The 13,459-nt window shown below is 42.9% G+C and overlaps 8 protein-coding genes across 8 annotated transcripts; 2 read left to right on the top strand and 6 right to left on the bottom strand.

Moving 5' to 3' along the window:
• Nucleotides 1-119: 119 nt before the first annotated feature.
• TGL1 (sterol esterase) lies at nucleotides 120-1,769 on the bottom strand (the record flags this gene model as incomplete). The annotated part of the gene is made up of 1 exon (XM_018366317.1): nucleotides 120-1,769. One exon carries the CDS (start codon nucleotides 1,767-1,769, stop codon nucleotides 120-122), a length of 1,650 nt encoding a protein of 549 aa, XP_018220909.1.
• A 531-nt stretch (nucleotides 1,770-2,300) lies between these two features.
• On the bottom strand, nucleotides 2,301-2,897 carry SDH3 (succinate dehydrogenase cytochrome b subunit SDH3; the record flags this gene model as incomplete). The annotated part of the gene is made up of 1 exon (XM_018366316.1): nucleotides 2,301-2,897. The coding sequence occupies one exon, from the start codon at nucleotides 2,895-2,897 to the stop codon at nucleotides 2,301-2,303; it is 597 nt and encodes a 198-aa protein (XP_018220908.1).
• Nucleotides 2,898-3,375: 478 nt separating this feature from the next.
• Nucleotides 3,376-4,035, bottom strand: MRP8 (Mrp8p; the record flags this gene model as incomplete). Its single annotated transcript, XM_018366315.1, has 1 exon — nucleotides 3,376-4,035. One exon carries the CDS (start codon nucleotides 4,033-4,035, stop codon nucleotides 3,376-3,378), a length of 660 nt encoding a protein of 219 aa, XP_018220907.1.
• Nucleotides 4,036-4,387: 352 nt separating this feature from the next.
• On the bottom strand, nucleotides 4,388-5,785 carry LTV1 (ribosome biogenesis protein LTV1; the record flags this gene model as incomplete). Its single annotated transcript, XM_018366314.1, has 1 exon — nucleotides 4,388-5,785. One exon carries the CDS (start codon nucleotides 5,783-5,785, stop codon nucleotides 4,388-4,390), a length of 1,398 nt encoding a protein of 465 aa, XP_018220906.1.
• Nucleotides 5,786-6,094: 309 nt separating this feature from the next.
• Nucleotides 6,095-6,733, top strand: RPC25 (DNA-directed RNA polymerase III subunit RPC25; the record flags this gene model as incomplete). Its single annotated transcript, XM_018366313.1, has 1 exon — nucleotides 6,095-6,733. One exon carries the CDS (start codon nucleotides 6,095-6,097, stop codon nucleotides 6,731-6,733), a length of 639 nt encoding a protein of 212 aa, XP_018220905.1.
• Nucleotides 6,734-6,938: 205 nt separating this feature from the next.
• RPT1 (proteasome regulatory particle base subunit RPT1) lies at nucleotides 6,939-8,354 on the bottom strand (the record flags this gene model as incomplete). Its single annotated transcript, XM_018366312.1, has 1 exon — nucleotides 6,939-8,354. The coding sequence occupies one exon, from the start codon at nucleotides 8,352-8,354 to the stop codon at nucleotides 6,939-6,941; it is 1,416 nt and encodes a 471-aa protein (XP_018220904.1).
• Nucleotides 8,355-8,689: 335 nt separating this feature from the next.
• AVT3 (Avt3p) lies at nucleotides 8,690-10,831 on the bottom strand (the record flags this gene model as incomplete). Its single annotated transcript, XM_018366311.1, has 1 exon — nucleotides 8,690-10,831. One exon carries the CDS (start codon nucleotides 10,829-10,831, stop codon nucleotides 8,690-8,692), a length of 2,142 nt encoding a protein of 713 aa, XP_018220903.1.
• Nucleotides 10,832-11,414: 583 nt separating this feature from the next.
• Nucleotides 11,415-13,337, top strand: SDH1 (succinate dehydrogenase flavoprotein subunit SDH1; the record flags this gene model as incomplete). The annotated part of the gene is made up of 1 exon (XM_018366310.1): nucleotides 11,415-13,337. One exon carries the CDS (start codon nucleotides 11,415-11,417, stop codon nucleotides 13,335-13,337), a length of 1,923 nt encoding a protein of 640 aa, XP_018220902.1.
• Nucleotides 13,338-13,459: the final 122 nt, after the last annotated feature.

The following is a 13,459-nucleotide window of genomic DNA, read 5'->3' as shown; positions in this document are numbered from 1 at the left end:
ATCTATTTGTCTTATATAAAGCATGCATGCATCCTCTGATTGTCATAACGTTTTATAAATAAAATTGGTTGTGCTCCCACATGCAAAAATTACTTTTATAGGGTTCTCCAATTGGCATTTTATTCTTGGTCCGTGCCATCTAGCACCGCTGATGAAAGATTGGTGTCTAGTTGTCGTAGGTCATTAGATGATTCAAGGTAAGCGCTTAATCTTCTTTGCTGCTCCTTATGAATTTCACCTTCCGTCTCTTCTTGGGGCACACTACCATTTTCATCGTCTATGGCACTGGTAGAGAAGACTCGTCTCAAAAACCTCGCATTATCAGCACTGGGTTTTTCATCCATTTCGTCAGCTTGCACTGACAAAGGGGAACGATCCAATGATTGAACCTTTTGGCTATAGTCATGGGATGGGTGAGATATAGCTTTCCATGTAGTAGTTGGTACTTCCTCAACTAAACTTGCAGATGGTAGTAAGTGGTTTGTTTTCATTAAACTATTGCTAGAATCAAAAAACTCGATAAACCTGAGTACTTTAGCTATGACTAGGGTGTCGGTATCTTTACCCCAAATCAAATCCAAATGTTCGTAATTGTCAACTTTTACATCAAATACAGAGTTGGAAGGCAAATTTCTTTTCATCACTTCAATATCGACTAAGGAATCAATACCGCCATAAATTAATAAAATAGGAATTTTAATATTCGTTCTAGTGGGAAAACTAGCAATTTGGTAAGGTCTTGTTAATGAATTCAGCATACTATCGGATGCTTCAAACATTTGAAATTTTTGGGATCTTAATATTTGAAACCAATGAACGATGGATTTCACGCTGGTGGTTGAATAAAGTTTTGCGTAGGAAGCAATTTTTTGTCTTGGCTGAATGTTGAAGGATTTCCAATTGAAGAGAACCTTGTTTGCTACATCAATGCAGAAATTGAAAAGGGTTGGATGTAAAGTCCTTTGCCAAATCACAGCAGAAGGCAACACGATATTCCTACCAAAAAAAAGATACATGAAGCTGGGTGAGGATTTAGCCAGAGTATCCACAATTCTGTTGTGTAGGCCCCTGGGTGTCATAGCCGGAGCTATGGCAATAAAATGCGAGACTTTTTGGTTCAGCTTTTCACTTAACGAAAAAGCTGCAAACATTTGAGCCGAACCTTGGGAGAACCCAATACAAATAACCTTGTCCACTTTCGCTATATCCAGTATGAACTCAATTGAGTTCGGAATATCAAAGAACGCGAATTCATCGATAGAGAAATCCCAAAACTTGCTCGATTTTGGTGGTTTATTCAAGTGGGCGGTCGAGTATTTATTGCCCCTATTGTTACCCATCCAAACATCGTAACCTAAATCATGTAAAACAAATGGCAAGTTTTTATGTCTTTCAACATTACAGCACCAAACGTCGGAACACATTAAAAGACCGTGATGTAAGTAAACCACCTTATTATTGAACCTATTTTTGGAAAGTGGTGGAATTCTGTGCAACGTCAAGATGTAGTCATCCTCGGTCCTTACTAAATGGTCTTCGACAGAGATATCGAAAAGTGCGCACATTTCATGGATTGTTGGAGCTGCCCTTAATTTCTGTTCAATGGTATTATCGTCAGAGCATGTTGAGAAGTTGATCAGCCATTCGAAAAGGTTAAACATCGGTTGCGGTATTAATTTAAGTACAGATGAGACAATACTTTCGATGTATACTAAGATGACTATGATGTAGTCTGTTATTGATAATCTGCCCAAGAAAGGGAAAAACATTTCACTAAAGGTCGATGCCTGATGATGCTAGCTATGATAATGAGCACGATGAAGCAAACGTATTTTTTGTTTCCCTCTTTTTCTTTGTTAACTGTTCACACCTTTGTTTATTCCTTCGTGAATATTTAGTGTTTCTTTTGTTTTGCTTTTGCGAGGAAGATATATTATCTGTATGAATTATTCTCCTTTTCAGGTATCAAACTATTTATCTCGACGGTTGTTCAAAATATCCTATCTTGAATCTTTTAACGTTGCTTTTTCTGGTATACTGTTCTTTATTCTGAAGTAACCTTTTTTGGTCCTTTTCTTTTTGTTACATTTGTTTTTTCTATTGTTAAATAGAAAAGAAAAATAAAAAATGGACCCCTTAGTTAAGACTAATATTGTTCACCTAGGGATATCAAAGTCCTGTACGATAAAGCTTCGGTAGGAACGAATAAATAATTGCGGTATTAATTTGCATACATATATGTACGTATATAAATGTAGTTATTTTTATATGTGTAGTAAAGGGTTTATAGTTTCAGAGGATCATAAAGTTAATAAATAAGTGCCGAGGACGGCGGTGAAGCCAAGAACGGCGTAACCGGTTCTGTATACACCTTTGAGGGTCAGTTCCTTGGCCGCGTCCCAAAACAGGTGTCTAATGGTGTCACCGAAGTGGATCGCAAATAAGTAAGCGAAGGAACCCTTTATGGACCATTCGGTAATTTTGGAGAATTTCTGGTGATACCAATCAGAGACCTTGTCAGTAGTCAAACCCAAACCTAGTAGACCAGAAACACCGAAGAGAATGGTCAACAAGTAGAATCCCAACCCCATAAACACCAGCGAGACACGGTGTATAGAAGAGAGGTACCAGGTCAATTGTGGCTGGTAAATGGTCAAATGTGGGGAAATAGGTCTCTTGGCTCTCTGTTTGTTTAACACTTGTTCCTCGGCAATAGCAGCCTTGGTGTTCATTTCGGTGGCTACGTTCTTCAAAGATGAGGTGGAGCAAAGACTTGTTCTGGCTGTATTGAAAAGCAGTCTCCTCGAGGAGCTCAAGGCTGCGGCTCTTGAGAAGACGGATGGTTTCAATAACAAAGCAGATTTGTTGAGTCCCAGTTTGACCAACATGACGGACATTGTGTGCTATTTGTGGGAGTTTGTGTTTGGTAGAGTTAAACCTGCCCTGGAACATGTCATGAGGGGATATAGATGGCGAAGTTGCCAATGTGCATTTATATTATATTGCCAGACGCCTGCTGCGAAAGACGGAGCGGACCTCCGCAGCCAATCAGGACGAAGCTGCTTGAAAGATAGCTATGGGTTACACATATTAGTATAAAGATAGCAAGATAGCAAGATAGCAGGTTTGCTGGCCTGCAGACTAAAGCTTTGGTCACGAGAGATGGGCTTGCTTGAAGGAAGAAGCTTGTGTTGTCCTGCTTTTTCCTACTTCGCTGCTGCACCCCTCGATTCCGGTATGGCGGAACGTTCCTAAGAAGATAGCTGTGTGTTTATAATATTACGGAAAACTATATATGTATATTCTACTATATTGCTCCGGGATTAAGCCCCGGTACTCTGCTGCTTTCATTTTATTCTTGTTTCTTCTCTGGCCTCACCATATGTCTGTCCCTCTTCTTAAAGAGAGACCTAAATAACGGGCAACGTCATTGAATGCGTCGTCCAGTTCGACCTTGGAAAACTTCTCCAGTTCCTTTGAAAGCTCTTCGTCGGTGGTCTCATTGATATGGAAAGCCTCGACTTTTCCTTCCAAAAAATTTTCGAAATCTTCCTGCTCCTTTATGGTTGGTGGCAGTCTTTCGTAGAATTTAGCCAGTCTGATCAACATAGAATCTGAAATATTTTCGAATTCTTTCAACGTCTTAGGGAACACTCCGTTTGAAACGTCAGGAATGTCACCGTCGGCGTTTGGCAATGCCGCTATAACATCGTCGTCCTCTTTTTTCAAGGAGTTGACGAGTCTTCTGATAGACCTTTCCTCGATGAAATTCAGCTCACCTTGTAGTTCCTTGACCAATTCCACCAGATCCTCGTTTGTGGCAAAATCGGTCGAGTCAAACTGAGTGGCGGACCCTGACTTCTTTGAGACGGATTTGGAGTATTTCGAGTCGAAATCGGTCACATCATGCTTTTGTTTGGCCACTTGCAACTCGAGAACACGTTCCCCGGTCTTCGAGATGATCAAACTTTGCTTCTTGACCAAGTCTTGCAATTCGCTGATTTGTTTCTGCAGTAATTCAATTTCGTTCGCCATTTTCTTAGTTGCCGTTTGTATATTAATAAAACTAAACAGGTAAATCGGTATATCTGATTAAATAGTTAAGGTATTTTTTTCAGTGCAATAGCTTAAGTCGGTGCTTTTATACCAAAGCATCAACATCCTTAAACAATAACAAAAAGCCCCTCCTCCCTTCGCCCCCTCCGAAATTCACAAATGGCACCGCCGCATTCGGCCGCTTTTTACCCGGAATACCGTATACGTAGGTTAGAATGAATTGTTTAAGTATATATATATATATATATGTATGTATGTTCATTTAAGTATGTATATTATACCAGTATGGCACCCATTTATTTAGGTTGCTAAACCATTTTAGGCCGTTCATTTAAAATTTCAAGCTACTTAGCGTGTTGGTAACTTTTTCCAGCTTCTTCTTTTCCTGTCTCTCACGATTTCTTCTTAAGGACAGTTTACCCTTACTCACCTCGTCTGCGGCTTCCTTTAGTCTGTCAATTTCTTTATCCTTCTTAGCTAGCTTACGGCCACCGCTTTCCAGTTCGTAATTGTCCAAGAAATCATCGAGCATTGATTCGAAATCAGATCTCTCCGTCGTCATGTCAAACGGTTGGTAAGTCTGTTCTTCGTCCTCCTCTAGTTCTTCTTCATAGTTTTCGTAGCCGTTGATGATTTGGTCGTATTGGTCGTCAAGCACTGTCATGGTCTCTGTACGTGCAATGGCACTAGAACTCATGGAAAATCCGGACACATCGGACATGGCACCTTTCTTTTGACGGCTTCTTCTCTTTTTCTTCCCTGTCTTGTTTTTGTCTTGGATGGAGGGCAAATCTCCCAGTACGTCCTCCTCCTCAGAGGGATTGATGCTTTCTAAACCTGCATTGGAAAACTCGTCGTCCGAATTTAGCTTCTCCAAAGTGGATTTGCCCTTTTGGAATCTTCTGACATCGGCTTGGTAATCGATATTCCCCAAGTCTTCCAGGTTTTCAATATTATCAAATTGTGCCATTTCTTCAACGTAATTTTCATCTTCAAAATTCTCTACATTATCGATATCCCATTCATCAAATTCGTCTTCAAACTCATCTTGATCTCCCGCTTCACCGCTTCCTAAAAGCTGTGCAAAAATATCATCTTCTGCGTCATCATCATCCTTCTTGGCTCCTGCCCTTTTCTCAGCATTAGATTTCCTGGGGTCTTCAACTACAATATCGTCATTAACAACATATGCTTCATCTTCTAATGCTTCCAAGACTTCTCTTAGTGCAGGGTTCATGTCGGGCTTAAAACCTCTAATTTCGTCGGTTGTGTCTTGTTGGTGTGATAGATATTCTGGCTTGGCCACGCCTCGCTGGAAAACAGGAGGAACATTGTCCTTTTCAATCTCATCACGTCTATATTTGGGTTCGATAAACAAATCTTCGATATTCTTCTTTTCGGCCTTCTGTTCTTTGTCCTTGGAGGCGATAAAGATTGAGTTGTCAGGGTCAAGACCTATTGGCTTTAAATGTTGTGTGTAGTCATACCTAGAATCATCAAAATTGATACCGTACAAAGCAGCTTCCCCGACATGAGCTTTATCGTCCTTTGGTTTCTCAGAAATCACATCTTTTTTTCGAAGCTCTGCATCTGTGGTAGGCTTATTTGGATTGGATACGGGAACTAAAACATGTGCAGATGCATCTGTATCGTAAAATGAAGGATCGTCATGAGGTCTGTGTACGACCACGTATTTCTGGGAATTTTTGGAACTGAATTTCTTTGACATATTTCCGATTTTCCGTCCACTTCAAAGTTGTCAAAATTCACACTGGATGCCTTTAAAATGTCGATATGATATCAGGTTTGGTATCTATACCTTTCATTATTATTCAAGCGATGCTCATCGCTTAAATTTTTCACTGGACAAATTTTCAGTCGCGTTATACGGATTGACAAATTTCATCTTAAAAGCATAATAGCGAATACTAAAATCTTAATTACAGATGTCAATATTTTTGCTAGGAGTGTAGATAATTATCAAAAAAAGAAAGGTTTTGACTCCAGTTGCCCTGAAAAATTCTGTACGCAAGGAGGCATGTTCATTCTTTCAAAGATCTCGGATTTGGTACGAATTCCGCCAGATCAATTTCATCGCGATACAATATCGGCAATCACTCACCAGCTAAACAATAAGTTCGCAAACAAAATTATTCCCAATATCGGTCTTTGCATTACAATTTATGACTTGTTAACTGTCGAAGAAGGCCAATTGAAGCCAGGCGATGGCTCTTCCTATATCAGTGTCACATTTCGAGCCATTGTGTTTAAGCCATTTTTAGGTGAAATAATAACTGGATGGATTTCCAAGTGTACAGCTGAAGGTATAAAGGTTTCGTTGCTGGGTATATTTGATGATATATTCATTCCGCAAAATATGTTATTTGAAGGGTGTTATTATACGCCCGAAGAGAGCGCATGGATTTGGCCCATGGATGAAGAAACGAAACTATATTTCGATGTGAATGAAAAAATCAGGTTTAGAATCGAAAGAGAAGTATTTGTTGACGTGAAACCCAAATCCCCCAAGGAACGAGAATTGGAGGAAAGAGCCCAATTAGAGAAAGAAATCGATGGCAAGGGCGAAGAAACTCCACAAACTGAAAAACCTCCAGCATATGCCCTACTAGGTAGTTGCCAAACAGATGGCATGGGGCTCGTTAGCTGGTGGGAATGATAGATAACAATACTACAAATATCAATAACAATAATAACAATAATAACAATAATAATAATAATTATCTAGTAAACATGAAACTTTTTCGTTAGCATTATATACACTGATTTCTTTTTCAAAGGATCCTCTCGTATCCTTCTATTTTCCCTAATTGTTGTTGTTATTATTATTAGTTCTTCTCATAATATATAAACGTACATCAAAATCAATTATACTGCATATAACGGGATGTAGAGCTAAACTTCTTATACCCGCTAATGACTTTATCGACAGCCTTTAAGAAATCCTTTTCAGTAGCCACCTTTCTTCTGGCTCTAATGGCAAACATACCAGCTTCTGTACAAACAGATCTCAATTCTGCACCAGTAGAGTTTGGACATAGTCTTGAGATAAGTTCCCATCTGATACCACGTTCCACACTCATTGATTTAGAGTGGATACGGAAAATATTAGCACGACCTTCTAGATCGGGCAATGAAAACTCTACTTTACGGTCAATTCTACCCGGTCTCAATAGAGCAGGATCTAGAGTGTTAGGTCTATTGGTAGCAAACATCACTTTGATGTTACCACGAGGATCGAACCCGTCTAATTGTGTAATCAATTCAAGCATGGTTCTTTGGACTTCATTATCACCACCTGCACCGTCATCGAAACGAGCACCACCAACAGCGTCAATTTCATCGAAGAATATAATGCATGCCTTCTTGGTACGTGCCATTTCGAATAATTCTCTGACCATACGAGCACCCTCACCAACGTACTTTTGTACTAATTCGGAACCGATGACTCTGATGAAAGTAGCGTCAGTTCTATTAGCGACAGCACGAGCACATAATGTCTTACCGGTACCAGGAGGACCATATAACAATATACCCTTTGGAGGATCGATACCTAAAGCGGCAAACCTTTCTGGAGATAATAAGGGCAGTTCGACGACTTCCCTTAGTTTTTCGATTTGGTCTTTACAACCACCAACATCGCTATAAGTGACATCGGGCTTTTCTTCGACAGTCATCATGGTTACCGATGGATCGATTCTTGGAGGTAATGGAAGTTCAATATTGTATTTCGATCTGTCAACACCCACACGCATACCTTCTTCTATATCTGTTGGAGAAACACGTTCACCCAGCCCGACAACAAACTTCGCAATTTGTTTTAGGTTAATCACGTACTTAGCATCTTCGTCATCTTCATCTGCATCTGCAGACTCTTGATTACTATTACTGTTGTTATTGTTGCTGCTATTAATATCGTTATTGTTATTCGTCGTGGAGTCATCATTCTCCCCATTACCCTTAATGATTTTCGTGCAACGAGCCACTTGTAAAGGATGTTCTTCACCAAGTCTTTGTCTATCACCCATAATATCCCAAAGATGGGAAGGTGCCAACCCCGTATCACTTTCCTTGACACCGGCCTTTTCCTTGATCCTGGCTTCAATGTCCTTTAGGTCATTTTCTGTTTGCTTTAATTTAGCTGCGTATGGTGCAGCACCGTATGATTTCAGCACTTGAATGTCGCCTTCTGTTAAGGGTACAATCTTGTCATCATCTGTTTTTTTGTCATCGTCTTCCAAAGGCGCCTTATATTTTTCCCAGTTCTCTTTTGGTGGCATTTTGTGTAGTTCTGTTTTCTTCGATTGACTGATTAGATTCGAAAGAAGTGTTCCGATCTATTTATTAAGTTTATTTGTATTCCGGTTTGCTTAATATAATTCGTCTTTTTTGGTATTTAAGCTTGATATGAGCTTAGTTTTCACGGGTGGCAAAATTCAGTAATGCAGTTCCATTATGCGTTATGACACATCCGGGTAAACTTCCAAGTGTCATAAAGGAAGAATAATACATATGTGAACTACGTATGAATAACAAAAGAATGAATGTTCCAGATACATGTAACTTATAAATATATGTGTATGTAAAACGGATATGGATGACCAAAAATGCTGGATTATGAGCTCCACATTTTTATGGTCTGCCATGAAGTGTAGGCCATGACAGCGACTCCGAAGATTATGATAACCAAATCCAACAGAAGCCTTGGCCTTGAAATTCCGGATAGGCTGAACGCCTTGTAATGTAACAGCGGTGGGTATATGTATATCAATGGTATGCATGCAAAGGACCCTACCAGGGATACAAATTTGTCCAGATCGTTTGCACCTACCCATGCTAGGACGGATGTCAAAAGCACAATGGCGCAACGGAAGTAGTTCTTTAACCATTTGACCTTCGGATTGTGTTTACCAGATGCATTTGAGGGGAAAGTCCAATTTTCCAAGATACGTATGGCGGGGAATAACTGCAAAGGTGTGGATAATAATATGGCCAATGCGTACAGTAGTTGAACAGTGAGGGTGTAGGAGCTATCTTGCGGGAAATTCAATAAAACAACCGTTTTCACATCGGCCCCAAATGCGGCATAGCATAAGAGACCACAGGATATGAAGACTACTGCCACAATGCACATCACTGCGGACAATGATGGCTGGAAGTGATTCGGGTGTTTCATTGACTCCTGGATGGGGATAAGCAGGCCGATGCCTTCGAAAGTAAAGATGGCAGTACCAATGAACAAAGACCAATCTGCCTTATTGAACATGAGCATGGTGTCGGATGCAATCCCATTAACGGAGATGTGGTAAATGGAGTAATAGTAAACGTAAACCAGACCCAGTAATATAAATACGTCGGCTATCAACGCGGTCCCACTCAACTTGGCTATGTTTCTCGTCAATGATAATGGAACAAAAATCAGCACCTGCGCAAAGATGTAGGTGGCTAAATTAATGCTGCCCGGTTTCAAATGGAAAAAATGCTCGCAAAAGACCTGCAAATTAGTGGCGGTGAAGACGGTATAAGCGGCAGAAAATCCGATTTGCGATAAGGCGATGGACAGGAGAATAGCCAGTTTCATCTTGGGCCCGTAAAGTACCCTACCCATGTCACCGTACCCATCAACGCCCACTTTGTCCTTAGTGGTGATCAACGAAACAAAGCATCCGTAAGAAACAATGGCGCACATGAGTAGACAGACGCCGCTAAATCCCCAGCCACCGTTGTGGAAGGCCTTGGGCAGGAAAAGCACACCAGTACCGACAAACGATTTCAACAAAAGTAGTACTGCCTTCACCGTGGAGGACTTATGGGGGCGGCGGTCACGTTCGCGAGAGACAAGCTGGGTGCTTTCCGTTTCCAAAGCTTCCTCCTCCGGTTCTTCTGGTTCCTGTTCCGCCTCGGTTTCTTCCTCATCCTCCTCTTCGGACAGGTCTTCACCAGCAAAATGACCGTACAAGGTCAGAAACTCGATAAAGTTCCTGGTGAAAAAATTCGGTACGGGGGCATTGATGTTATGCCTCCTGTGCTTTTGTATGATGAACGACCTTCTGAACCCGCCGGGGGCCCTGATCTCTTCGTGCGTCATCGATGCGGGCGCCAGACCCATGGCGGATACATTCCCTGTCAAAGAGTTCACGTTCGCATCTGCATTGTTGTTAGGGTAGGATGAGGATGCTACGGAGGCCGCTGAAAAGCTCATCGACCTCCTGCGGTTGGAGAATGAGGGCGCTTGCGAAGGTATCGAGGTGGACAGAGCGGGCAGGTTCTGGTTCTGCGACGGCGACGCCGGATGCTCGTTCGTCCACTTGTACAGGTCTCTCGTGATGTCTCCACCTTGCAAGTGCAGATTGTTGGTCGGGTTCCGGATCAGGTGGCGGGCCACCACATCAACCACCTGCGGGTCAGGATTGTTTATGCTCACGTCGAGCGTACCGCCATTATTAGTTATAGTGTGCGGCGCGGCAGGCACTGCACCATTCGCCGATTCGCTGTTTACCTGCAGTGGTGGGTTCTTCAGCAGACCGCCTGCAGTCCCACTTGATTTCCTGCTTCTGCTTCTGCTCCCGCTGTTGCTGCCACTACCACTGCCACTGCCACTACCATCCATTAAGAGTGAATCAGACGCGTGCGAGGTTCCTGTGCCGCCTCCCGTGACTGCATTGCCGTTGTTGCCCTTCATATCTGCGATGCTTACACGTCTTATGCTATTCGCCATCCCTTTTTCTTCTCTCTTCTCTCTATCTCTTCTAATCATTCATTGTTCTTCTACGATAGCCTCACGAGCACAATATTGCGGGAAAAAGTGGTGGTGCGCTTGCCGGGTAGCGGCGGGCAGTAGGTTATCAAAGCCTAATGATAACGGCTATATCAACTATCCAAAACGAACCACCAGCAAAGCAGTTCTAGACGTACTACTTTGGCCTCGGAACACAGGTCCGAGAGTAGGGATAAGTTGTCATAACCGCCTGGCGCCAGATGCCACGCTCGCCGATGATTGTAGTGGGGTCACGGCTATGAGGGCGGGGTGGACCAATCACAGCGCAGAACGCGGCGCCGAGCAACCGCAGGACCAAGGGATCCGGGCCTCTGCCATTGGTTGTTTGTTTGCGCAAACCCGTTATATATTCTGGGATCTTCGACCTTGACCTCTTGCCTCGCAGAAGAGATGTTGTAGCTCGGTTGGCACTAGTTGACCAGTAATTACAAAACAAGTAATCACTAGCACTTTGCTCTCTCGTTTCCATACTCCCTTCCATTAATCTCTTCCATCCCCCCCTTATTTGAGATAAAAAAGAAAAAAAAATTTGTCATAGTGAACAAGAAGAACGAGAAGAAAGATGCTATCGCTAAAGAAATCTACGCTCTCTAAGCTTGCTGTGTTTAAGAGCGCAAGGACGTTTTCATCCTCCGCTTTTGTCCGCCAGACACAGGGGTCTGTGAATGGCTCCACGTCCACTTCCGCGGATGGAAAGTACCATATAATAGACCACGAATACGATTGTGTGGTCGTCGGTGCCGGTGGTGCCGGTCTCAGAGCTGCCTTTGGTCTGGCTGAGGCTGGTTACAAGACCGCGTGTATATCAAAGTTATTCCCCACCAGATCGCACACGGTTGCTGCGCAAGGTGGTATTAATGCCGCCCTGGGCAACATGCACAAGGACAACTGGAAATGGCACATGTACGATACCGTGAAGGGGTCTGATTGGCTCGGTGACCAGGACTCTATCCATTACATGACCCGAGAGGCGCCTAAGTCGATCATCGAGCTGGAACATTACGGTGTGCCCTTTTCGAGAACCGAAAGCGGCAAGATCTACCAAAGAGCCTTTGGTGGCCAAACTAAGGAGTTCGGTAAGGGTGCTCAGGCCTACAGAACTTGTGCGGTCGCGGACAGAACGGGACATGCCCTTTTGCACACTCTTTACGGCCAAGCCTTGAGACACGACACACATTTCTTTATCGAATATTTCGCCATGGATCTGTTGACCCATAACGGCGAGGTCGTGGGTGTCATTGCGTACAACCAAGAGGATGGTACCATCCACAGATTCAGAGCGCACAAGACCATTATCGCCACCGGTGGCTACGGTAGAGCATACTTCTCCTGTACCTCCGCGCACACGTGCACAGGTGACGGTAACGCCATGGTTTCGCGTGCTGGGTTCCCGCTGCAAGATCTGGAGTTTGTTCAATTCCACCCTTCGGGTATTTACGGGTCCGGTTGTTTGATCACTGAAGGTGCTCGTGGTGAAGGTGGGTTCCTGCTCAATTCTGAAGGTGAAAGATTCATGGAACGTTACGCCCCCACGGCCAAGGATTTGGCCTGTAGAGACGTCGTGTCCAGGGCTATTACCATGGAAATTAGAGAAGGTAGGGGTGTTGGTAAGAAGAAGGACCATATGTACTTGCAATTGAGCCATCTGCCTCCAGAAGTCTTGAAAGAAAGATTGCCCGGTATTTCTGAAACCGCGGCCATTTTCTCTGGTGTAGACGTGACAAAGGAACCTATTCCAATCATTCCTACCGTGCACTACAATATGGGTGGTATCCCCACCAAATGGAGCGGTGAAGCGTTGACTATTGACGAAGAAACCGGTGAAGACAAGCTTATTCCTGGTTTAATGGCTTGTGGTGAAGCCGCTTGTGTCTCTGTTCACGGTGCCAATAGATTAGGTGCTAACTCCTTGTTAGATCTTGTTGTTTTTGGTCGTGCTGTAGCCCATACTGTCGCTGACACCCTACAACCTGGCTTACCACATAAACCACTACCTTCAGATCTAGGTAAAGAGTCCATTGCCAACTTGGATAAAATAAGAAACGCTAATGGTTCAAGAACTACCGCCGAGGTTAGAATGAACATGAAACAAACAATGCAAAAGGATGTATCCGTTTTCAGAACACAATCGTCTCTGGACGATGGTGTTCGCAACATCACCGCTGTGGAAAAGACCTTCGATGACGTCAAAACCACAGACAGATCAATGATCTGGAATTCCGACTTAGTTGAAACCTTGGAATTACAAAACTTACTAACTTGCGCCTCCCAAACTGCCGTTTCTGCCGCTAATAGAAAAGAATCCCGTGGTGCTCATGCAAGAGAAGATTATCCAAACAGAGACGATGAAAACTGGATGAAGCACACTTTATCCTGGCAGAAGGATGTCGCTGCCCCAGTGACTTTGAAATATAGAAAGGTTATTTCTCACACTTTGGATGAGAATGAATGCCCCTCTGTTCCTCCAACTGTAAGATCCTATTAGTTTTTTCTTTTATTGTATTTTACGAAAAGAACGTCATACCTTTTTTCATTGCACTTTTTTGTGCGTTTGCACCTACTCACCACACTGACTCACTAATATATACATCTTTATATATATTTTTT

The sequence above is a fragment of the Saccharomyces eubayanus genome, chromosome XI, assembly GCF_001298625.1.
Source record: "Saccharomyces eubayanus strain FM1318 chromosome XI, whole genome shotgun sequence".
In the NCBI taxonomy this organism is placed as follows: domain Eukaryota; kingdom Fungi; phylum Ascomycota; class Saccharomycetes; order Saccharomycetales; family Saccharomycetaceae; genus Saccharomyces; species Saccharomyces eubayanus.
This window is presented reverse-complemented; position numbering and strand designations above follow the sequence as displayed.